The sequence below is a fragment of the Dipodomys spectabilis genome, unplaced genomic scaffold, assembly GCF_019054845.1.
Source record: "Dipodomys spectabilis isolate Male_0828 unplaced genomic scaffold, ASM1905484v1 ptg000173l, whole genome shotgun sequence".
NCBI classification, from domain to species: Eukaryota; Metazoa; Chordata; class Mammalia; order Rodentia; family Heteromyidae; genus Dipodomys; species Dipodomys spectabilis.
Genome location: NW_024870850.1, coordinates 2,212,079 through 2,238,027, shown reverse-complemented (window position 1 = coordinate 2,238,027; position 25,949 = coordinate 2,212,079). Strand labels below are relative to the sequence as shown.

At 42.2% G+C, this 25,949-nt stretch overlaps 2 protein-coding genes and 1 pseudogene across 2 annotated transcripts; 2 read left to right on the top strand and 1 right to left on the bottom strand.

Annotated features, from left to right (window-relative positions):
• The first annotated feature begins 1,021 nt into the window (after positions 1-1,021).
• Positions 1,022-14,091, top strand: LOC122119883 (zinc finger protein 14-like). Its single transcript, XM_042693946.1, has 6 exons — positions 1,022-1,063; positions 1,298-1,424; positions 1,786-1,881; positions 4,539-4,621; positions 5,827-7,370; positions 14,001-14,091. Exons 1-6 carry the CDS (start codon positions 1,022-1,024, stop codon positions 14,089-14,091), a joined length of 1,983 nt encoding a protein of 660 aa, XP_042549880.1.
• Positions 14,092-14,533: 442 nt separating this feature from the next.
• On the top strand, positions 14,534-15,496 carry LOC122119882 (annotated as a pseudogene).
• A 7,545-nt stretch (positions 15,497-23,041) lies between these two features.
• LOC122119881 (olfactory receptor 7E24-like) lies at positions 23,042-23,983 on the bottom strand. The gene has a single exon (XM_042693944.1). The coding sequence runs from the start codon at positions 23,981-23,983 to the stop codon at positions 23,042-23,044; it is 942 nt and encodes a 313-aa protein (XP_042549878.1).
• Between the last annotated feature and the right edge of the window lie 1,966 nt (positions 23,984-25,949).

The following is a 25,949-nucleotide window of genomic DNA, read 5'->3' as shown; positions in this document are numbered from 1 at the left end:
CCTGGGTAGGTTTCTTTTTTTCTTTAAAAAAATTTTTTTGTCAGTCATGGGACTCAGGGCTAGGATGCTGCCCCTGAACTTTTTTGCTCAAGGCTAGTGCCAGGGTAGGTTTCTAGAGAACGTTAAGCTCTGCTTATACTCTGTGGCTTCTTGCCAAGAACATAATCCATGCCCTGACATATGTCCACAGTATAGGAGTCCTCACCAGAGCCTGTGTCCTGCTCATTGAACTTCAAAGCATCTAGATCCTGAGCTCAAGAACATTGTTTACTTTATAACGTGAGCTGGACTTAGATGTTTTCTTATAGCGCCCCCAAACCACTAGCAGGTTCAAGGCTGTGGGGTATGTTATATTGTGTGTGCATACAGGCTGATACCTTATTTCCTACAGCTCCATCAGTTCAAGATCCTGCTTCTATGTCAGAGTGGATTTCAAATGTGGGAACCCTTCCCACTGAGTTACAGGTGAGAATAAAGCTTTATTTTCTCTCTATTTATTTTTTTGCTGGTCCTGGGGCACTGTCCCTGAGCTTTTGCCCTCAAGGCTAGTGCGCTACTACTTTGAGCCAAATTTCCTCTTTAGTTTTTCTGGTGATTCATTGGAGGTCTTTAAGAGTCTCACGGACTTTCCTGCCCAGGTTGGCTTTGAACCTCCATCCTCAGATCTCAGCTTCCTAAGTAGCTAGGATGACAGGGGTGAGTCATTGGCACCCACAATATTTTTTTGCCAGTGCTGGGGTTTGGACCCAGGGCCTGGGCACTGTCCCTCTACCACTTGATCCACAGCACCACTTCTGGCTTTTTCTGCTTATGTGGTACTGAGGAATTAAACCCAGGGTGGCTTCATGCATGCTAGGCAAGCATGCTACTATTAATCCACATTCCTAGCCCATAGCTGTGAATTTTATGTATCACACATACAAAAATGGATGTGGTCATGGTATGGGGTGGGTGGGAGGAATGTATTGGCAAAACTTGAGTTTCTCTCATCATTTCCTTGGGCTCAGGGCTGAGTGGGACCATGGAGCTGGAGAAGAATGCAAAAACTTTCAAAACTCTCAGGGTAGGGATAGAGATAACCTGCCTTTTCCTTGTGTAGCTTTAAATCCTGGAGGCTGGGAAATTGCTTAAGCAGAGAGGAGGCCATGGGGAGGCTGGAGCCCAGTCTTTGAATCTAGTCTCTAGGAAGCTGGTCAATGTTGTACTGAACTTGAAGAATCATTTGCATGATGGGCATGTGGTGTGTTTGGAGCATGAGCAGGGATTTATGCAGAATATTCTTATGTGGGTGTTTTAGAGTACAATGACTTTTGAGGATGTGTCCGTGGACTTCACCAAGGAGGAGTGGAAATTACTAAATTCATCTCAGAGAAAGTTCTACAGAGATGTCATGCTGGACAACTATAGGAACTGGGCCTCTGTAGGTAAGACAAACCCACTATGGCCAGAGTCCTCATGCCTATGTAATAGAGACCAGATGTGTGTGTGTGTGCGCGTGTGCGCATGTGCACCAGTCCTGGGTCTTGAACTCAGGGTTTGGGTGCTGTCCCCAAGTTTTCTTGCCCAAAGTTGGCACTTTACTACTTGAGCCACAGCTCCACTTCTGCCTTTTTTGCTGGTTATAAAGGTAAGAGTCCCACAGACTGTCCTGCGCTAGCTGGCTTTGAACATCCGTTCTCAGATATCATTCATCTTGAGTAGCCAGGATTACAGGTGTGAGCTACTGTGCTTGGTTTGAGATCATTTCTGTTGTCAATTGCACATATGCCTCTCTGTCCATCCTAGGGGGACCTCTGGTCAGCAAACCTGCTCTGATCAAATGGCTAGAACAGGAAAATCAAATGGAGGCAGAGGAGACAATTCACCAAGACTCCTGTCCAGGTGAGCACTGAGCACAGAGAAGATCTGCTCCATATGGGTGTGGGGAGGGGTTTCCTTATATAAAATGCTACTCAGAAAATGAAGAGAAATACTTCATAAGGTTAGGGAGAAACATTGAATGTGAGCTTCTTTCTTTCTCTCCCTCCTTTTCTTTCTTTTTCTTTTCTCTCACTCTTTCTCTTGTTCTCTTACTTCCTTTTCCCTCCCTCCCTCCCTCCCTCCCTTCTTTTCTCCCTTCCTTCTCTTCTCCTTTCCTTCCTTCCTTCCTTCCTTCCTTCCTTCCTTCCTTCCTTCCTTCCTTCCTTCCTTATTCTTCTCCCCCCATCTCTCTCTTGCCAGACCTGGGACTTGGAACTTGAGTGTCTGGGCATGGTACTGCACTTGAGCCACAGCTCCACTTTTGTCTTTTTGCTGGTTCATTGGAGATAAGAGTCTTAGGGACTTTTCTGCCTGAGCTAACTTTGACCCATGATCCTCATACCTCAGCCTCACATCTCATACCTCAGAGAAAGAGCTACCCATGCCTACTCACCTGTTATTTCTGAATTACCTGTGTTTTGAATTTCCTACGTTCGGTCCTTCATTCTCATATTGATTCTCCAATAATGGTTTTCTTTGATGAATAGAATTATTTTCTGTATGTGATAAACAGCATGTCATTGTGGGGGACATGTTGCAGAGGAATGTAACTTTACCAAAGTAGACAGGAAACAGACACACTCCCATGACCCACTTCCTCCAATCAGGCTCCACAGTCTACTTACCATTTCTTCATAGTCCATTCAATTTTGGATTTGTCAATGGATTAATGCATGAGTGAGATTTGTAATCTCAGTGACTCACTTCCCCAAACCAATCATGGAACCCGAGTCTTCAATTTAAAGCCTCTAGGAGATTTAGATTCAACCTATAATACAAGTTACATTTTCCATTTATTTAAGATTGGGTTTAGTCTTTATCTATCTGCCTTAATTGTTTTTGTCAACATGATATATTATTCTCAGTTTTAAAGGGGTTTGTTACATGTGAGCAGCTCTCTGTCTTCAATCATAATGGAAAGTTCCAGAATTAACAGAATTTATGTCTTAAGCATACACAATTTTGCAATAGTGCCGCAGTTAATGTACTTTGTTGAGATGACTTCATATCATTTGCCCAGCCTGCCCTCTAAATTTCTCGACTCAAAAGCATATCTTCTGTCTCAGATTCCCAAGTAGGTAGGTGAGAATCCTGTCCCAGGCCTGGACAATTCTGAATAACATAATGAAATCTGTGCCATTGCATTCTGTCATAATCGGTCTTGGATAGAAATCAGCTCTGTACTCTAACCCTACTTATATTGATTATCCAACCTACAATTGGGGTGTCACAGCTCTCTGTGTATTAAAGATCTTTGTTGTAAATAGTAGTCAAGAATAATGATGCTAGTGGTTTATAGATATACCCTGTGCAATGGCAAAATTGTGTCATAAGAATAAGAAGAAATGTTATAGCTGGGCACTGATGGTTCATACTTGTAATCCTAGCTACTCCAGATGTTGAGATGTGAGGATCATGGTTGAAAGCCACCTTGGGGCAGGAAAGTCATGAGACTCTTATCTCCAATTAACCATCAAAACTCTGGGGCTGTGACCCAAATGATAGAGTGCTAGCCTTGAGCAAAAGAGTTTAGGGACAGCGCCCAGGCCTTGAGTTCAAACCAAACAGGAAAGTCCATAAGAGTCTTATCTCCAGTTAAGCTTGAACTATGACTAAAGCCTGGAGTGTTAGCTTTGAGCATGAAAGCTGAGGAAGAGTTCCCTTGGCTTGTGTTCAAGCCCCAGGACTGGCATAAACAACAAAAAATACATGGTGCCATATATAAAGGTTCAGTTCTCTACAGGTTTAAGCATCCATTAGCCCTATTGGAACTTATTCTTTGGGGCTGGGGTAGTAGAGTGACTACTTCTTAGTATCATATCTTTTTTTGCCAGTCCTGGGGCTTGAACTCAGGGCCTGGGCACTATCCCTGAGCTTCTTTTGCTCAAGGCTAGCACTCTACCACTTGAGCCACAACACCGCTTCTGCCTTTTTCTGTTTATGTGGTACTGAGGAATCAAACCCAGGGCTTCATGCATGCTAGGCAAACCCTCTGCCACTAAGCCACATTCCACCTCCATATGTTTTTTAATTGAAAAATTGTTATAAAGGTGATGTACAGTTACATAAGTCAGAATAAGAGTTTATTTCCTTTTGGCCATTGTCACCCCTTTACTCACTCTCTCCCAGTTTTGCCCTCCCATCCCCACTTACAAGTTTTATATAGTTCATTTTTCACATAGTGTCCCGTGAGTGCCACTGCTGCATTTGTTCACCCTTTGTCCCTCCAGTACCCTCCCAAGGACAGATACATGAACAAACAAGACAGAAAAGCATACAAAAATAACAAAGAAAAAACCCTCTTATTTCCATTTCCTGGAGTTTCTTTCAATAGATATTATTTTATATGATCAGAGCAACATAGGCATTGTGCCTTTGTGTTCCTAAGAGTGTTCTCCTTTGATCCCATTGTGTGTGAATGTATAATGTGACCTGTATAATTTGTCATGTTCCAGTGTAATATAATTTCTTTTGCAAAATTTTAACTTTTTTTTTTACCTCACCCCTAATAAATACAGGTGAGATGAATCTCTTGGTGACCCAGCAGCCACAGCCTCCTCGAGATAGTTTGAGAGAAGAAAGACTCCGCAGTAAGAAAAAGGTGAGAATCACACACTCTCATTTCCTGCTCTTCCCATGATCAGGCCAGCATTCCAGTCAATAGGGAACAAATCCTTGCACCAAAGGGTAGACTCAGAAAAATGTTACAAGAAAACAAGAATAGCCTGGCACCAGTGGCTCACGCCTGTAATCCTAGCTACTCAGAAGGCTGAGATCTGAGAATCACAGTTCAAAGCCAGCCGGAGCAGGAAAGTCCGTGAGACTCTTATCTCTAATAAGCCACTAGAAAATCGGAAGTGGTGCTGTGGCTAAAGCGGTAGAACGTTCGCCTTGAGCTGAAGAGTGCAGGGACAGCACCCAAGCCCAGAGTTCAAGCCCACAACCGACCCCCCCAAAAAATAAAAGAAAACAAGAAGGTCTCTAAATATTAATTTGAAGGACAGTCACAACCCTGGTACTAATAGTCTTTATGGAGAAACCACCACAATAAATATTCTCATAAATAGAGATAATCTAATTCGAAAATGAAACAATGTGTTAAAATTGTATTGAGACATCCCTAGAGAAACTCTGTGGTATTCATTTCATTCATTCATTTAGTCAATTAGGTGAGAAACTAATACTAATCTCTCAATTTGTTTTTTGGTTCCAGTCCTGGGGCTTGAACTCAGGTCCTGGGTACTGTCCCTAAGCATTTGTGCTCAAGGCTACTATTCTACCACTTAAGCCACAGCTCCACTTGTGACTTTTTATTGGTTAATTGGAGATAAGAGTATCTCAGATTCTTCCTGCTCAGGCTGGCTTTGAACCTCCATCCTCAAATCTCAGCCTCCTGAGTTGCTAGGGTTACATGTATGAGCCACCTGTGCCTGGCCCTTTTTTCTTTTCTTTTCTTTTTTTCCTTCCTTTCCCTTTTCTTTTTTTTTGGCTTGTTTTCTTTTTTTAAATTTATTTATTTGTTTAAAATACATTATTTATTGTAAAAAATATTGTACAGAGGGGTTACAGTTACATGAGTACATTTCCTATGAAGCATTGTTACCTCCTCCTTTGTTTTGCTTATTTTCTATGATTAAAAAAAAAGGAATCAAACCCAGAGCTTCATAACTGCTAGGCTTGCCCCTTCACTACCCAGCCACATTACTCTCCCCTACCTGGCCATACTTTTTGCAAGGGTTGGGAGAGGACCCTTTCCATGAAATGGATGAGGTAAATGATGCATCTGTTGTTTATGTCCATCAATAGGAGTCAGCACAGGGAAGCAGTTCCATGGGAGGTCTGGCCTCATCCCAGACTATGCAAAGCCACTCATCCCTTGACTTTGCCAATGACCTTGGAGATTGCTCCATTTTGGAGGAATGTGAAGGAGATGAAGCTTCTTGCAGCCTGAGCACTTCAGGAGTTAAGCCCCAGAGGAAGGCTCAGGGAAGCATCCAGTATAAACGTGGTGATCGTGGGAAAGTCTTGAATTCTACCCCACGTGCTCAGGAGCCGAAGGCAGCTTGCAAAAGCAGCACACCACTGGCCTGCCATCAATGTGGAAAAACCTTCCCAAACCCCTCAGCTGTAAAGCTGCACTTGAGGGCCCACATTAGGGAGAAGCCATTTATGTGTCAGCATTGTGGCAAGGGTTACTGCTCAAACTCTTACCTTCGAAGACATGAGAGGATCCACACCGGGGAGAAGCCTTACAAATGCCGGGATTGTGGCAAAACCTTCAGGGACAACTCACTTCTCAAACAGCATGAGGTGATCCATTCTGGAAACAAACCGTACAAGTGTAGCCAGTGTCCCAAATCCTTCTACCGGCGTTCAAGGCTCATGGGCCACCAGCTCATCCACACCCAGAGGGAGAAAATTTATGCCTGCGATGCCTGTGGGAAAACCTTTGCCATGCTTTCTTACCTGATGAAGCACAAGATGGTCCACACACGGGAGAGGTACACATCATGCCCCCAGTGTGGGAAGTTATTAAGTAGTCAGAAGTGTCTGATGATTCACCTGCGCATCCATTCAGGAGAGAAACCTTTCCAGTGCATTGATTGTGGGAAAAGGTTCAGGGTGAATGCAAACCTCAGTGTACACAGGAGGATCCACACAGGAGAGAGGCCATATGCTTGCAATCTCTGTGAGAAAACCTTTCGGGAATGCTCTGCTCTGAAAAGACACATGAATAGCCACACAAGAGAGAAACCCTTTTCTTGTACCCAGTGTGGGAAATCCTTCCGGTATAAATCAAATCTCAATTTTCACCAGAAGAATCATGGGAATCAGCAGTCGTATGAATGTCCATCATGTGGGAAGCTCTTTAGGAGTCTCTTGGTCTATAAGAAACATCTGAGTATTCATGCCCGGGGGAAAAAGGCTTTCAAGTGTCATGAGTGTGACAGAGATTTTAAGACTAATGTACAGCTGAAGACACACAGGAGAATTCACACCAAAGAGAGACCATATGGCTGTCTGTACTGTGAGAAAAAATTTCGGGTGCAGAGTACACTGGCCGCCCACCAGAGGATCCACACTGGCGAAAAACCTTATTCCTGTCCTACCTGCAATAAAGTCTTCACTTTTCTCTTCAGCCTCAAAAGACACATGAGGCAGCACACAGGGGTGAAACCCTTTAAGTGTCATCAGTGTGGAAAAGCCTTTGTGATGCAATACTATCTCATTTCTCATAGCAAAATCCACCTGAGAAAGAAGCAGTATGAGTGCAAGGAGTGCCGGGAGGTTTTTAAGAGTCTCCTAGCTTATAGAAGACACCTGAAAATGCATACCAGCAACAAGAAGTTGTATCTGCTGGGCATTGGTGGCTCACGCCTATAATCCCAACTACTCAAGAGGCTGAGATCTGAAGATTGCAATTTGAAGCCAACCCAGGAAAGTCTGTGAAACCCATCTCCAGTGGACCATCAGAAAACTCCAAGTGGTACTGTGACTCAAAATGGTAGAGTGCTAGCCTTGAGGGAAAGAGCTCAGGGACAGCACCCAGGCCCTGAACTGAAGCCCAACAACCAACAAAGTGGAAGTTGTATTGGTTGGGAATGTGGTTTAGTGGTAGAGTGCTTGCTTAGCATGCATGAAGCCCTGTGTTTGATTCCTTAGTACCACATAAACAGAAAGGGCCAGAAGTGGCACTGTGGCTCAAGTGGTATCAAGTGCTAGCCTTGAGCAAAAATAAGCTCAGGGACAGTGTCCAGGCCCTGAGTTCAAGCCCCAGGACTGGAAAAAAAAGTCATATCAGTGTCAGTAGTGTGGCACACCTGGCTACACACATGCATATTCACACTGGAAAGAACCGTAGAAGTGTGGAGCTGGGCGTGGGAAAGTATAATCTCACAGGCTAACATGGCAGAATAGTACTGAATGCAGTGTGAACAGAGGAGGTCTTCCGCCATCTCTTTTGAAGTATTGCAGGCCATCTTTAGGGTTGATAAAAAGCCTCACTTTCAGTGAGCACTATAATTATCAACAGGATGTACAAGACAGTGACAACTGAAAAATGATGGATATGTGAAAAGAATATGAGAGAGCCTGGTGTTGAGAAATATCCTTTCAGGGCAGAGGGCGGGACTGCAAGTCCCATTATCTGGTAAAAGAAAAATTATTTATATGTTCTTCACTTCAGAGTAGGTAGTAATTCCACTTAAAAGGAGATTTATGGGGCTTGAATTCATGGCCTGGGTGCTGTCCTTGAGCTTTTTCTTTTCTTTACAATACTGGTGCTCTGCCCCTTGAGCCACAGCTTTTACTAATGGCTTTTTGGTGGTTAAATTGGAAAGTTTCACAAACTTTTCTGCCCCAGCTGGCTTTGAATTGAGATCTTCCCATCTCAGCCTCTTAAGGAGCTGGGATTATAGGCATAAGCAACCAATGCCCACCTAAAAGGGGAATTCTTTGTCTTTTAGAAATGAAGGTAAGGGCTGGGAAGGTGGCTCAATGGTAGAGTGCTTGCCTTGCATGCATGAAGCCCTGGGTTCAATTCCTCAGCAGCACATAAGCAGAAAAATCCGGAAGTGGCACTGTGGCTCAAGTGGTAGAGTACTAGCCTTCAGTTGAAGAGCTGAGGCACAGTGCCCAGGCCCAGAGTTCAGGCCCCATGACTGACCAAAGGGGAAAAAAAAGAAATGAAGATGATGTTTGGGAAAAAAGTAAACACCTAAAATTTTAAGCCACAAGTTTCGAATGTGTGTTTGGGTACAGGAAGAGAAGTTTGTAAATTAGGTTAGTTTTAAAAATTTGGTGTGTTGCAGGTCAACTTGAGTAGCAGTTAGACATTATATATATATATATAACATGTGTTAGACAAAGCTTTCAAAATTAGGATATCAGCCAGGTGCTGGTGCCTCATGCTTGTAATCCTAACCACTCAAGAGTTTGAGATCTAGATCTAGATCTTCTAAGGTTCTAGCACAATACTGGAGATGTGGTTCAAGTAGTGGGGAACCAGATAAGAAACCAAGTCAGGGGGCTGGGAAGGTGGCTCAGTGGTAGAGCGCTTGCCTTGCATGCATGAGGCCCTGGGTTTGATTCCTCAGCACCACATAAGCAAAAAAAGAAGCCGGAAGTGGCACTGTGGCTCAAGTGGTAGAGCGCTAGCCTTGAGCTGAAAAACTGAGGGACAGCACCCAGGCCCAGAGTTAAGGCCCATGACCAGACCCCGCCCCCCCCCCCAAAAAAAAGGCAAGTCAGGGGAAAGGGGAAAGGAAATGAACAGAAGAGGAAAAGTCAGACTGAAGTACATTGTATACCTGCATGGAAATGTTACAACATAACCCTGTGTACCAGAAATGTATGCTAATAAAAACCTGCAACAACTAAATGGAGTGCACTGGTTTGTTGGAACTCCCAAGAACAATGAGAAGGCCAGTGTTCTACCACTTGAGCCACAGTTCCACTTCTAGCATATTTGATAGCTCTTTGGAGATCAGAATCTTATGGACATTACTGCCTTGGCTGGCTTTGAACTGGGACCCTCAGATCTCCGCCTACTGAGTAACTAGGATTATAGACATGAGCCACTGGTGCTGGCTCTCCACCCATTTTCAAACAATATTTGATAGGTTTCATTAGGCTATATTCAAATATATAAAATGTATTATAATGTATAATACATATACTTCTCTTGAAGTTATTGTACATTATATATGTACATACTTATAATATATTTAGAAATATATATATAAAATATATGTTTATAATATATTTAACAAAATTATATAATATGTACTTAGATCTTGTAAAATATATAAATATGAATTCATAATGATATACTATATATGCTTGTATATAATATACATATTATATATGTTATATATATTATAAAACATATTACCCAACATAGTAATCCTTATATTCATTTCCATGATTGTCCTTCAATAGATGAACAGAAACAAAAGAGCTGGCCCATTATGTATATGTATACTCAAACCCAGTGGAGTTTTATCCAGCTCTAAGAACAAATTACATAATTTTTAGAAAAATTATTGAAATAGAGAACACTGCTATACCAGGATCAGTGCTCCACATGTGAACAATACTTGCTGTCTTAAAACTATAAGGTTATTGTTCAAAGGAGTTACAAAATTAAGACCAGGAAGCTGTCAGGGGTGTGGGGAGGGCGTCAAGAAGAGGGAGGAAGGGCTAGGAATGTGGCCTAGTGGTAGAGTGCTTGCTTAGCATGTATGAAGCCCTGGGTTCAATTACTTACTACCACATAAACAGAAAAAGCCAGAAGTGGTGCTGTGGCTTAAGTGGTAGAGTGTTAGCCTTGAGCAAAGGAAGCTCAGGGACAGTTCTGAGTTCAACACTCAGGACTGACACAAAAAAGAGGAAGATGAACCAAAAGTAGTGGATGCATGCAGTCGTAATAGTGTCCATATATGAAAGTAGAACCAGATAACCTGGGATGGATAGGGCTGGGAGAGATGGAGAATGATGGACGAAGTAACATTGATCAAGATGCATTGTACTTGTAAATGTACATGTTAAATCAAAAGTCTTTTGCATGACTTAGTGATAATAAATTAGGGTATCAGTGGCTTACCCTGTAATCCTACCTACCCAGAAGACTGAGATCTTGAAAATCATGGTTCAAAGCCAGACAGGCCAGTAAAATCCATAAGACATTTCCAATTAACCACCCAAAAAGCCAGAAGTAAAACTGTGGCTCAAGTGGCAGAGAGCTAGGCTTGAAAAAAACATCAAAAGCTCAGGGTCAGAGTTCTGAGTTCAAGTGTAAGGTGCAGCACACACAGAGTAAAGAAAAAAGACCAAAAGCCATTGATAATATTAACAGTAATGTAACAATGAGGAGTTGTAATTTCATAATACCCATGTATATTTAAAGTTACACCCATAGGCAATCAGGCTGCACGTTCATATCTACAAGTTAGATTTCCTGATCAGATGCAATCGAGGTAGAAGCTCTGCTGAAAGGTTGGAACTTATTTGAAGATGAAGGGTTCTGGGTACAAGATGAGCAGAAACCATGGAGAGAATCTTGTCTGTGTGGGCCAGAAGCCATCCTGAATTCCTCTCTGCAGTAGCTCTGTCAGGAAATTGACTCCTGGGATTAGAATAATATGAAAGGCTTTCTGATAATGGCCAACTTTGGATATTGAGCCCCAAGGGACATAAGAATCTTAGGCAGTGACCAGGGGAAAAAAAATCTCAGCCATCAGCACTGCCCAGGTAGCAAATAATAGCTTCAGCTTCGAGAGATGTTCCTTCTGTATCTCGGCCATTGCCTTGCTTGGGGGGATGCCAAGAAATCTGTCTTCCTCCAGGTGAAGTTCTTACCCAGATGAGGAGACTACCAGCATCCTCATGCAGCTAGCCATGTCCATCTGTGCCCCTGAAGTGGGGAACCAGAGTCAGGGGTTTGCTAAAAGTCTTATCCAATGGATTTTACCTTTGAAAGCCTGGTTTTATAACAACTGTGAGTATGGGTATCTTAATTATTTTCTCTGTCTTGAAAAAAGTATTCTCTGCATTTTTAAATTAGAGATTTCTTTAATACACACTTGTCATATAGCACATACATAGCATCAGTGTTAGTTTTTTTTGTTTTAAATATAAGTGCATGTAAATTGTTAGATTTTTTTCTTATGTAATAATCTTTTCATTTGTTTTGTGATTCATATATGTCCTTTCCTCATAAAACAAATCTTATTGCAGCATTATTCATAGCTAAGATATAGGACCAACTTGGATGTCCCTCAGTAGATGAACGAATATATGTACATATAAAATGGAATTCTATGCTTCCATCAGAAAGAATGACATCATCCATTTGTTAGGAAATGGAAAGACTTAGAAAAAAATTATATTACGTGAAGTAAGCCAGGCCCAGAGAAATATAGGTCTGATGGTCTCCCTTATTTGCAGTAACTAGTATACATCTAGGATAATCATCAGATGAGTAGTAAGATGATGCTAAGCAAAGTGAACCCCAAGATATAGACACAAGAGGTTTTTCTTTGTTGTTTTTCAATGTAGTGTGATTTTTTTTTTTGTTTCTTTTGTATGCTCTTCCCTCTATGGTATGTCTTCTGTTGTCATTGTATTTGATTTTGGTACTGTGCATCTTTTATGTAAATTATCTGATTTGGGGAGGGTAAGGGGAATAACAAAATGCTGAAACAAGGACACAGGATCACTGATTGCAACAACGGATACTCACAAAAAAAAAATCTAAGAAACACAGAGAGAAGGAAATCTGATCATGAAAATTAGGCTTCCTGTGAGCTTGCTGCTTTGCAGTCACCTTCATCTCATACATGTCTGCTATGTTTTCTCTGACAGTCCACCAGATCTCATTTTGCTGGACTTCTCTCCCTACCCCTGCCTCCTCCTCTTCTCTTTCTCTCTTCCCTCTCTCCCAGTTCTTTCCCTCCTCTCCTATCTCTTTTCCCCCTCTCTCCTCGGACTTTATCTCTTTGTCTGTCTCTCCATCCCTTTTTCTCTCACTTTTTTTTCTCTCTTCTCTCTCCCCCTTTTTCTCCTGTTTCTCTACCCCTCCCTTTGTCTCTCTCTGTGTCTCTATCTCTCTTCTTTCTGTTCCTCCTCCTCTTAGTCTCTCTGCCCCTCTGTTTCTCCGTGTTTTTTCTTGTCTCTGTGTCTGTGTCTCAGAGTTTCTCTCTGTGTCTGTCTCTCCTTTCTCTCCATGACTGAAAAGACTGAAAACAATTTTAATAATTAAAATAAGGCCCATTCTTTTTTTTTTGTCAGTCATGGGGCTTGAACTCTGGGCCTGGGTGCTGTTTCTCAACTCTTCAGCTCAAGGCCACAGCATCACTTCCCGTTTTCTAATGGTTTATTGGAGATAAGAGTCTCACGTACTTTCCTGCCCAGGCTGGCTTTGAACCATAATCCTCAGATCTCAGCCTCCTGAGTAGCTAATATTACAAGCATGAGCCACTGGTACCTGGCAAAAGGCCAATTCTAAAATGTGATGACCCATAAAATATTCTTACACTTACTTAATTTTGGTTAGTGTTGGGGAATTTTGGTCACTGTGTGAGAATCAAGATCTGCTCTGAGTATGATAGAATAGATGGCTTAACAGATATTAATTTCCACAGCTTGGAGATCTCTGAGAAGTTCTGGCTTCTCCTGGGACTTCTCTCTGTAGCTGGCAGATAATCAAGATTCTCTGTGCTTTCTTGCTGTGCATCTGAGTGCTAATTTCCTCTGCTGACATAGTCATTGGTTATAATGGATTATGATTAATTGTAATGACCACATTCCAAGTGAATTAATTTTCCCAATGCTGTCATGTTTGATAGTCATGTGGATTCAGATTTCAGCAAAATATCCATGGAGTAGCCAGGTTCAGCCTGTGATAAATAGCATTTCTATTTGCCTTGCTACCTTCTTGATCTCTCATCACCCAGATTTTGTCCCATTCCTGTAGAGAGGGCAGTGTGAACTTTAAAGATCCAGATAGGGTTGCTCAAAGGCTCACTTAGAAGCTTCATAGCCCCACAATTTTTGCTTTCTGAAGCCACCAAATCTTTGCCATAAGCTCAGCTGTAAGAAGGACATTAACTACTAACAAGATCAAATAACCATCTTTGCAGAATTAAGAAATGATGACTAATGTCTATTTCAAGTCTTTAAAAAAGATTTTGGTGTCAATCCTGGGTCATGAATGGAGACTCAAGGCTTTGTGCTCAAGGCTGGCGCACTACCAGTTGAGCCACAGTTCCACTTACTGGCTTTTTGATGGTTAAGTGGAGATAAGAATCTCATGAGGTTTTCTTGACTAGGTTGGCTTCAAATCTCTAGCCTCAGATCTGAACCTCCTGAGTTGCTGGGGCCCAGCTACAAGTCTTTAAATAAAGTATTCATGATGAATACACAGAATCACAATTTGACTAATCCACTACACTCAGTATTTTTTTTCTTGTCTTTTCCAGGGTGTGCCAGGTTGAATGTCATGGTGTCTCTTTGCACAGCTCTCTAAAAGACAATAACCACATCCTCTCTCAGGAGGCAATGGAGAAGTAAATTATGCTGGGGAAAAACAGTTTCATCATCTCAAGTGAGTCTGGGTCATCATTATCAACAGAAAAAAAATTAAGATTAAAACAAAGTAAGACACCATTTGTTAATTGCCTACATAGGACTGGGGTTCAAAGCCAGTCAGGCAGGAAAATCTGTGAGACTCTTATTTTCAATTAACCACCAAAAAGTCAGAAGCGGAGCTGTAGCTCAAATAATGGTAGAGCACCAGACTTGAGCATAAAGAGGCTCAAGGACAGCACTCAGGCTCTTTGTTCAAACTCCTGGACTGGCACACACACACACACACACACACACACACACACACACACACACACACACACACACACACACACACACACACACACACAAATTGAGTATGATAGATTTTTCTGTTATCACTAACCAAGAAACCAAGCATTTTAATTTTTTTCAATGAATCGTTTTTCCTCTCAAGTTCACAAGCAACATGGAGATTATAAATCAAACAGCGGTTCTGGATTTCCTTCTTCTGGGACTGACAGATGATCCCAAACTCCAGCCTTTCATCTTGGTCCTCTTCCTGTCCATCTACCTGGTCACTGTGCTCGGCAATCTGCTCATCATCCTGGCTGTCATCTCCGACTCCCACCTCCACACCCCCATGTACTTCTTCCTCTCCATCCTCTCTTTCAATGACATCTGTGTGAGCTCAACCACCATCCCCAAGATGCTGGTGAACATCCACACCCAGGACCAGAGCACCACGTATGCAGGCTGCCTGGCTCAGGTCTGCTTTGTCATGATTTTTACACTCTTGGAAAATTTTCTGTTGGCAGTGATGGCCTATGACCGCTATGTGGCCATTTGTCACCCCCTGCGGTACACGGTAATTATGCACTCTCGCCTCTGTGTCCTGCTGGTTTAGGGTTCTGTGTTCATTAGCATGGCTGATGCCCTGCTCCACAGTCTCATGGTGTTAAGGCTGCCATTTTGCACACATTTACACATCCCCCACTTCTTCTGTGAGTTTGCTCAAATCATCAAGCTCCCCTGTTCAGAAACTTTCATCGATAACATCCTGATCATGGTGTCAGTTTCAGTCTGTGGTGGTGTTCCTCTGTCTGGAATAATTTCCTCTTATATTCACATTGCATCCTCCATCCTGCGCATGTCCTCGTCAGGAGGGAAGCACAAAGCCTTCTCCACCTGTTGTGCTCACCTATGCGTTGTCTCCTTGTTCTATGGGACAGGTATTGGGGTGTACATCAGCTCTGCTGTTACCAACTCCCCTCAGAAAATGGCAGTGGCTTCAGTGATGTATGTTGTGGCCCCTCAAATGCTGAACCCCTTTATCTACAGCCTGAGAAATCAGGACATGAAAGTTGCCATGAAGAATCTTGCTAGCAGGAGGATTGCTTCTCTGTGGTGATGTGCTGTTTGGTTTGTCCTTAGGTTTCAGAGGCAAGTCAAAAATAACTTAACCTGAATCCTGGTGAGCCTAAACAGCTGATTACCTCTGTGACTACATATTTCTAAATAGATGGGAAATGTAATGATCGGGGACCTTTATACACTGGATTTCAAACTTTCTTTTTATTTTGTTTTGCTGGGTGAAGTTTGACACAGGATTTCATTTCCTCCTCCTCCTCCTCCTCCTCCTCCTCCTCCTCCTCCTCCCCCCCCCTCCTCCTCCCCCCCCCCCCCTCCTCCTCCTCCTCCTCCTCCTCCTCCTCCTCCTCCTCCTCCTCCGGCTTGAACTCAGGGTCTGGGTGCTGTCCTTTGCTTTTTCACTCAAGGTATTTTTCACTCAAGGTAGTGCTGTACCACTTGAACCACAGAACCGCTTTTGGCTTCTTGGTGGTTAATTGGACATATGAGTTTCAGAGATTTTTCCCTGCCTGGACTGGCTTTGAACTTCATAATCCTCAGATCTTGGCCTCTTGAGTAGCAGGGATGATAAGTATGAGCCTCTGGTGTGGCTTAAGCAAAGTTTTGGTTTCCTATCTGGAGAATAGCTTCAGTTCATGTAAATCCCATGAGAAAGTGAGGTTGGTGTTACACAGAGTAGCATAAATTCACAGATACAATGTGACAAGATTCATTTAAGTATGTATTTATTTTTACTGGCTTTTCATTGGGTAGGTAATTTCTTCACAGATTGCAGTATAAGCAGGCTGACCAGGTAACTTCTTGAGAGTCAGCAAATCCCTTCATTTGGAAAAGAATCATGGTGCACCCATTGGCAAAAAGATGGAGAGAAAATGCATTGGAGGGTCCATTGTGGATGGTATGGTCATGAGACTTTTTAGAATGTTCCATCTTAATAGATTGCCCTAGAAATACTAGAGAGAGACCACTGGAATAACCTCAAGTATTTTTTCCACCCAGCAAAAGATGGAGTCTGTATCATTTGGACTGAATAAACCATAGCATCAGAAAACCAGAAAATGAACAGCTGTTTCAGAATTCCTTCTCCTGGAATTTATAAACTACTCAGAATTACAGCCCATCATCTTGAGCCTCTTCCTGTTTGTGTACTTGATCACTGTGCTGGGAAACCTGCTCATCATCCTAGCCATCAACTCTGACCCCCACACCCATACCCCCTCATGTACTTCTTCCTCTCCAGCCTCTCCTTCATTGACATCTATTTCATCACAACAACCACCCCCCAGGCACTGGTGAATATCCACACACATATAGGACCAGAGAATTGCTTACATGGGGGTTGCCCCATTCAGGCTTTTGGTTTCTTGGAAAATTGTCTTCTGGCAGTGATGGCCTTTGACTCCTATGGAGTTACAAAGTCATCATGAACCCTTGCCTGTATGGTCCCACAGGTCCTATTCTCTTTGCTATTTAGCACAATGAACACATTCCTCATCAGGCTGATGGTGTTGCATCTGTCCTGTATATCTGTGGAGAGCTCCTACTTCTATGAACTTTCTTAGGTCATCAGATTCATCTGCTCCAACCTCTCCTCAGTGACCATGTGTCATATGTGTTAACTTTCATATTTGATATCATTCCTCTCTCTGGAATTGTTTTCTCCTCTGTTTTGAGAAAATTTTCAGGGTCTGTAGGCCAAAAAGACCTTTCCCACCTATGGCTCTCACTTGGTTGGTTCTGTGGGGGCTGGAGTGGGTGTGTACTTCAGCTCTGCTGTTATGACTCACCCAAGAAGATGGCAGTGGCTTCAGTGATGTTCTCTGGGGTCCCCAAAATGCTGAACCCCTTTATTCTTCAGCCTGAGGAATGGGGACAGAAAGAGGGCTCTGAAGAACAGTCCTTATAGGATTTCCTCTCTTCTGTGATATGTTCTGTGCTTTGTAATGGGTTATTAGAATAGTTAATAATTCTAGTGACAGAATTCCCAATGAGAAATCAAGTTCTTCCACAAGCACTATGTGACCCCCAACTTAAGGAAATTTCATCTCTCTTTTTTAAATTTGCCTGATTTTGCTCTAGTGTCTGGATTGGTGATATTTAGAAAATGCTTCTAATCCTCTAAACATGATATCTTTTCTCAAGTCATAAAATCAAAGTCTTGGCTAAGGGTCCTAGTTGTAGTTTGTTCTTTCTTTCTTTTTCTTTCTTTCTTTCTTTCTTTCTTTTTTTTTTTTTTTTTTTTTTTGTCGGTCGTGGGGCTTGAACTCCGGGCCTGGGCGCTGTCCCTCAGCTCTTCAGCTCAAGGCGAGCACTCTACCATTTGAGCTACAGCGCCACTTCTCTTTCTTTCTTTCTTTCTTTCTTTCTTTTCTTTCTCCCTTCCTTTCCTTTCTTCCTTTCTTTCTTTCTTGTACCCATTCTGGGGCTTGAACTCAGGGCCTGAGCACTATCTTTGAGCTTCATTGTGTTCAGAGATAGCCTTCTACTAATTTGGCCACAGTTCTACTTCCAGCTTTTTCTGAGTAGTTTCTTGAAGATAAGAGTTTCATGGGGGCTGTGAATGTGGCTTAGTGGTAGAGTGCTTGCCTAGCATACATGAAGCTCTGGGTCCAATTCTTCAGTACCACATAAACAGAAAAAGCCAGAAATGGTGCTGTGGCTCAAGTGTTAGAGTGCTAATTTTGAGCAAAAGCAGATCAGGGACAGCGCCCAGGGCCTGAGTTCAAGCCCCAGGACTAGTGGGAAAAAAAGAGTCTCATGGACTTTCCTGCCCAGAGTGGCTTTAAGCCATAATCCTCATATCTCACACTCCTGAAAAGCTAGGACTACAGGCATGAGCCATTGGTGCCTGGCTTTAGTGTTGTCTTTTTAACAAAATGTATATTGGCAATTTTCTTAACAAATATTAATTGTATGTATTTATGAGTATAGGATTCAATTTGAATACATATACTTCCTGAGTATTGATCAAATCTTGACAACTGGCAGAAGTTCCATATCAAGTAATTTTTATTTCATGTTGTTGGAAACTTGTAAACTTTTCTCACTTAGAAATAGTTGGGTCATTACTTTCCTGTTCTACAGAAAATGAGAAGTTTGTTTCTCCTCAACAACTTCCTCCTGTACTTGCTATGTCCTCTCTATTTGTACACTTTCCTTTGAGAAATGTGTAAATAAGTCATTTATTCATTTTTAAAATTATCTTTAAGTAGTTGTACAAGGGGCTTCAATTCAACCAGTTAATGTATGAGTGCAATACAACTTGATCAATGCCACCCCTTCTATCATTCTCCCCCATCTCTCCCAACCACTTATCCCCTCAAATCTTCACATTATATACATTGAACATTATCACTGTATTGTCCCATACTTCCTCTCTCTACTTCTCTGCTCATCCTCCCCATCTTTGGCCCTCCATCCTCCCCTAACAAAACAGGTTCCAGCTCCCTAGTTCTCATTTTATTAAACTATAAGATTTTTGTTCAAAGGAGTTACACCCTGAAAACTTTCCCTGCATAGATCATACTTTAGTTAAGCCCATGTGGAAAAGTCTTTGCACTTTGTTCCCCAGAGGGTGATCTCAAGACTGAACACATGTTGTGAACATAAAAGAACATGATTTCAGAGAGAGGGACTCCCCCAAAGAAGCCAGTGGCCACATTGATCAGGACATTATCAGGGAAGGCACTTGAGCACCTGCTCTTCAGAAGCTGAATAATCTAGGCAAGATTACTGAAGTGGGGGATTCCCACGCCTATGCAAAAGGACAGTTGTGACACCGTCAGACAGTGCAACGGCATGGTGATGGACAGGCAGAACACAATCAGCAGAACACAGAGACATGAAGTCATGATGGCTGTGTATCTAAGTGGATAGCATATGGCCATGCAATGATCATAGGCCATGATGGAGAGCAGGAATTTCTCCATTCCCACAAAACTCAGGACAGAATACAACTGAGTACGGCAGCCAGCCTAACGGATGGCTTGGTTATGCCTCTGGGCACCATGCTGGTGCTGAAACCAGTGTCATTGAAGGAGAGGTTGGAGAGGAGGAAATACTTTGGGGTACATGGCCAAGATGATGAGCAGATTTCTGAGCAGGGTGATCTGATACATGGACAGGAACAGCCCAAACAGGAATGGTTGTCATTTTGGATCCTCTTAGAGGCCCAGGAGGAGGAATTTTATGACACCTGATAATAAATTATGTAGTTCCATGTGGCCAGAACACCTTTATGAAAGACAAATGTTGAAGGAAACGATTGAGTATGAGAGGCAAGCAGGAATGTGTCTGTGTTGTGATCAAGGAACACAAAATAAATGATTTAGATTTGCACAGTACAATGGACTGGGAAAGGTTTAAGTGTGTCCTGAAAACTTTCACAAGTGGGGAGGTGTGGTTTGATGGTATAGATATTTTTTTAAATAATGTTTTCTTGTAAAAATCCTGTACAGAGAGGTCACAGTTACATCAGTAAGGTAATGAGTACATTTCTTGTCAAACATTGTTACCCCCTCCTTTGTTTTTCTCCAGCTATCCTTTTCCTCCCCCATCTGCCCCACTCCTCCCCTAAAAGTTGTAAAGTTCACTTCCAACATAGTGTCTTGTGAATATCATTGTTGCAATGGGTCATCCTATGTTCTTGTTTCTGCATTTATATCCCTGTTGTCACTGTATTTGATCTTGGTACCTTGCATCCAGTATAACCCTTTTTACAAAGGAGAATCTACAGCCAGCCACTAGTGGCTCAGGCCTGTGATCCAAGCTATTCAGGAGGCTGAGTTCTGAGGATTGTGCTTCAAATCCAGCCCACCCAGGAAAGTTTATTAGACTCCTATCTCCAATTAACCACCAAAAAAACAAAAGTGGGGCTGTGGCACAAGTGGTAGAGCACAAGCTTTAAGCAATAAAGCTCAGGGACAGCATCCCCACTCTGAATTGAAAATCCAGGTTTGGTGTATGCATGTGTGTGTGTGTGCGTGTGCACGTGTGCACACATGCACACATAAATCTAATTATCTTATCCTAAAATATGTAATTATGATAAAGAATATGCTTTTCTATTCTGTATAGTGGAAAGAACACTTAATGAAACATTATGTATGTATGTATGTATGTACGTACGTATGTATTTATTTATTTATTTTGTCAGTCATGGGGCTTGAACTATGGGCCTGTGCATTGTCCTTCAGCTCTTCAGCTCAAGGCTAGTGCTCTACCACTTGAGCCACAGTACCACTTCCAGTTTTCTGAGTGGTTTATTGGAGATAAGAGTCTCACAGACTTTGCTGACCAGGCTGGCTTTGAACTGTGATCCTCATATCTCAGCCTCCTGAGTAGCTAGGATTGTAGGCATGAGCCACCTGTGCCTGGCTAGCATTTACTTTTTAGCTGCTTGCTCCATGAAGGAAGTTATCTGTGAGTTCCGGACTTGGAACTCCTAGGTAAATGTTTATTACATCATGGTGAAGGTCATTATCATCATAATGATTATTTTGGAGGGTGGGGACATGGCAGAACTCTTGCATCCTGCTCTGGTGGGAGAGATTCTTTGATTACATGCAACCAAGATGGGAAGCAAACAGAATAGTAGTTGGAGTGCTCTCTCCATTACTGTAAGTCAGAATACAAACATCCTAGGGCTCTAAGATAAACCCTGCCTCTTGATAACCCTCACATCAAGCTACCCCAGCTATACTCTCAGCACGGCAAATAAGCCAGGTCATTAGCATCCCTCCTCCATCCAGGTGTCCAGTAACACTTACTGGGCTGCACTGGGTCTTTTCTGGAAGGAGACCAAAGAACACTAAGTCATTTTCTCCCCTGCTTCCTGTGTAATGCTTAGTGTTCAGGGCCAGCAGGAAGATAGGACCACATGGGAGTTCTTTGGTTCTGCTGATGAGCCTGGCAGAAGGACACACTGCGACAAAGACCATGGGGCTACAAGAAGCAAATTGCAGGGCAGGGATGCAGAATGGGTACTTATAATCAGCTGACCTGGAAGCTCAATGCTCAGAACTGATTATTAGTCAAGTTGGTCCATGGATTCTAATTGCTAAGGATTTACTAATCCCAATGGAGAAGGAAAAGGAGAGAATTAATTGCTAGGAAGGCTTTGGCTCTCTTTACCTCAGGAAGAAGCCAAATTGTCCTCTTATGATTTCTTTTTTTTTTTTTTTTTTTTTGGTCGGGCGTGGGGCTTGAACTCTGGGCCTGGGCGCTGTCCTTCAGCTCTTCAGCTCAAGGCGAGCGCTCTACCACTTGAGCTACAGCGCCACTTCCTCCTCTTATGATTTCTAAGTTGCAAGGATTCTATAAGTTACAGACACATTTTTTAAAATTTGGTGGTGTTCTGGGGTTTGAACTCAGAGCCTGGGCACTGTCCCTGAGCTTTTTTGCTCAAAACTAGCACTTTACCACTTAAGCCACAGCTCCACTTCCAGCTTTTTGGTGATTAATTGGAGATAAAGATCTCACAGGCTTAATGGCTGGACTGGCTTTGAACTGCCATGCTCAGATCTCAGCCTCCTGAGAAAATAGGATTATAGGTGAAAGTCATTTGCACCCAGCACTATTTTTTAATTTATAACGTTATTTTGAAATTAAAAAAAAAATCCTTTTATTATCTTTTGATAACAATGCATCTTTTTGTAACTTTTAACTTTTAAGTAGTTGTACAAAGGGCTTTCAGTTCCACAAGTCAGATTATGAGTACAATCCATCATAACCACTGTCATTCCTTCCATCATTGTCTCCTAAGTCTATCCTCATGCCACCCTCCCCCCAACTTACCTAGCTCCATTTTCACATATATACATTGAGAATTGTCATTGTACATTTTATTTATTTTATTCTATTTTTATGAGGTCTCCATGGCTTGAACTCAGGGCCCAGGGGCTGTTCCTGAGCTTTTTTTCAAGGCTAGCACTCTACCACTTGAGCCACAGCTCCACCTCTGGCTTCTTGTAGGTTAATTGGAGATGAGTGCTGCAGTTAATCAATTCTTCAGTATCAAAAACATATGTGTCTATGACCTATATGCTACAGTTTTGAGTAGACAGAGGTCTTGACTTTGGAACCTTTGCCATAGACAATTACCGACCTTTTGTAGAATTTGGCTATGCACATTCTATCTCCAGCACAAAGAACAGACACTCTCATTTGCTAAATGCACTTTTTGTGTGTGCCTGTACTGGGGCTTGAATTCAGGGCCTGGGTGCTGTCCCTGAGCTGTTTTGCTCAAGCCTAGCACTCTAGGCTTGAGCTCTAGGCTCTAGGTGGAGCCACAGCTCTACCTTTCGTGCCTTTGGTGATTAACTGGGGATAAGATTCTCATAGACTTTCCTGCCTGGGCTGGCTTTAACTATGATTCTCAGATCTCAGCCTTCTACACAGCTAGAATTACAGATATGAGCCACTGGAGCCTGGCCACTAACTGAACTTGACTTGGAATGTTCTCAACATGAGTTCACCTGGACAGAAACATATTATAAGTCAAGGATGTGAATGTCAAAGGTATTTTCCAAAGTGCAGACATCTGATTTTGCTATTTCTTTGAACCCACAGATCAAAATAGATAACCTTAATATGGATGGCATGTTGTTTTACAGGCCAGGAACCAAAGAGCTTTCTTGATGTCCCTGTTCCTCAAACTGTAGACGAAAGGGTTCAGCATGGGACTGATCATGGTGTACATCACAGAGACCACCATCACCTTCCTGGGGGTGTCTGAAAGCACTGAACTGCAATATGCAATCAGACCTGTCCCATAAAACAAGCATACAACAGATAAGTGAGAGCCACAGGTGGAGAAGGCTTTGTATTTCCCATTGGTTGATGGGACTCCAAGAATGGTAGAAACAATTTGGATGTAAGAATAAAGGATTCCTGAGGCTGGAATCCCTCCAAAGACTGCACCAACCAGATAGATGAAGATATTTTTAGTGGGAATATAATCACAGGCAAGCTTCAGGAGCTGAGAAGGGTCACAGAAGAAACTAGGAATTTCTACATCTTTACAGAAATTAAGTTGTGACACTATCAAGCAGTGTGCCAGGGAGTCCAACAGACTGAGGCACAGTGACAGTAGGACTAACAAGCCACAGAAGTGGGGGTTCATAATGATGGGGTAGTGTAGAGGGTAGCAGATGGCCACCAAGCGGTCATAGGCCATAACAGCCATCTGCAGACTGTCCAAACATCCAGAAAAGATAAAAAAGGCCACCTGTGTTAGGCAGCCAGCATAGCTGATGGATTTGCTGTGAGTCTGGAGGTTCACCAGCATCTTGAGGACAGTGCTACTGCTGAAGCCAATGTCAGCAAAGGACAGGATGGAGAGGAAGAAGTACATGGGGGTATAGAGGTGGGAGTCAGAGGTGACAGCCAAGATGATGAGCAGATTTCCAAGCACAGTGATCAGGTACATGGTCAGGAACAGCCCAGCTAGGATGGGCTGAAGTTCTAGGTCATCAGAGAGTCCCAGGAGTCGGAATTGTGATAGTCCTGTGTAGTTTTGTGGTTCCATGAAGAATTCACACCTTATGGTAAAAGAACCCCACACATTATTGGAGTCAAGAAAGGAACAAAAAGGCAATCAACAATATGCATTGTAAATTCAATAGCTCAAAATCAACTATTAATATTTGAGCATTGCAATGATTTGGGTAAGATGGAAATGCATCCTCAAAAGGCCATGAGATATGAGGTACATATTGAGAAAGATGATATGGATCCCTCAAGAATTGGAATCCTGAACTCATGGACAGCTCAGTTTAATGTTTCTACATTACACCTAGGGTCCTGAGTTACACCATAACCGTGCAAAGAAGAAATAAAACAGAAAGGAAAAGAAAAAGAAGAGAGTCATAATTACAGAGAGAGGATAGACAGAAAAAAGAAGAAAGGAAGAAAAGAAATAAGGAAAGGTTGAAGGGAGAAGGAAGGAAAAAAGAGCTTGAAGGAGGAAGGGAAGCAAAGAGAGAAGGAAGGAATGAAGGAAGGAGGGAAGGAAGGAATGAGGGGAGAAAGGAAGGAAGGCAGGCAGGCAGGAAAGAAAATGACTGGCTGAGAGAATAAAATATGAGTTCATCCTATCATATGATGAGCTGGTAGAGGAAGCTAGTGTCATGAGAAACAGGATGAGTGACAGAAGTCACCAAATATTTGAGGTCCAATTTATTCTCATCACCCTTTATGTCCCTGTCACTTGGTAAATTTACATTCATTTGCAAATCTAAGACTAGGAGCCGGTTTTTTTCCTTTCTTTTTCCTTCCTTCCTTCCTTCCTTCCTTCCTTCCTTCCTTCCTTCCTTCCTTCCTTCCTTCCTTCCTTCCTTCGTTCCTTCGTTTTTCTTTCTCTCTTTCTTTCTCTCTTTCTTTCTTCCTCTTTCTTTCTTTCTCTCCTTTTTCATATTTGTTTCAGCAGAGAATTACATGGTAAGTGATTTTCTAGATCCTAAATAAATACATATGTTGGAATTGTAAAAACTACAATTGTCAAAACTACAATGTCAACAAGAGAAATCTTCCATACTGTTATATACCCATACAGACTCAGAGATGAATTAAATTTATTCTGATCTATTTTTTAAAGAATAACACATGATGAACCAACCAGTCACTGGTGGCTCACACCTGTAATCCTTGCTACTCAAGAGGCCAAGAGCTAAAAATCAAACCACCCAGGCAATAAAATCCATGTGTCTCTTATCTCCAATTAATCACCCCAAAAATGGAAGTGAAGCATGACTCAAGTGGTAGAACACTATCCTTGAACAAAAAAAGCAAAGGGACAAAGCCCAGGCCCTGATTTCAAGCCCCAAAACCAGCATACATATAACAAAAGAAGGTAACACACAATGAACAGGTAATTCTAATTGTGGAAGTAGAAAATTTGACATAAAAATTATTAACATAATTTACTATATCATGCCAATGAATAGAATTCATGGTCAATTATATTTGAGAAAATGTAACAGCCATGGTTAGTAGCCAGAAATGAGAATGTTGGTAAAAGAAACAAAAGACAATTTCCTATCCCACTTAAGAGCAATTATTTTTAAACCACATCCACTAGAGGATGCTAAAGCCATGACAGTATGTATGTTTAGAGCAGTCTTCTCCAGCTACGATCATTCTACACTTCTCCGCAATTTTTTTTTTTTGTCTGTCTTGGGGTCTGAACTCTGAGCCTGGGTGCTGTCTCTCAGCTCTTCAGCTCAAAGCTAGCGCTCTACCACTTGAGCCACAGCACCACTTTGGGCTTTTTCTGCTTATGTGGTGCTGAGGAATCAAACCCAGGGCCTCATGCATGTGAGGCAAGCACTCTACCACTGAGCCATCTTCCCAGCTCCTTCTCTGCAATTTTTAAACAGATTAGAAAATATCTGAAAAGGAAATTGAACTGAGTCTGAATGTCAGTAATTATAAGGTTAATAATAATAACAATAACAACATCAGGTAAATGCTAGTGTGAACATTAGTATGAATTA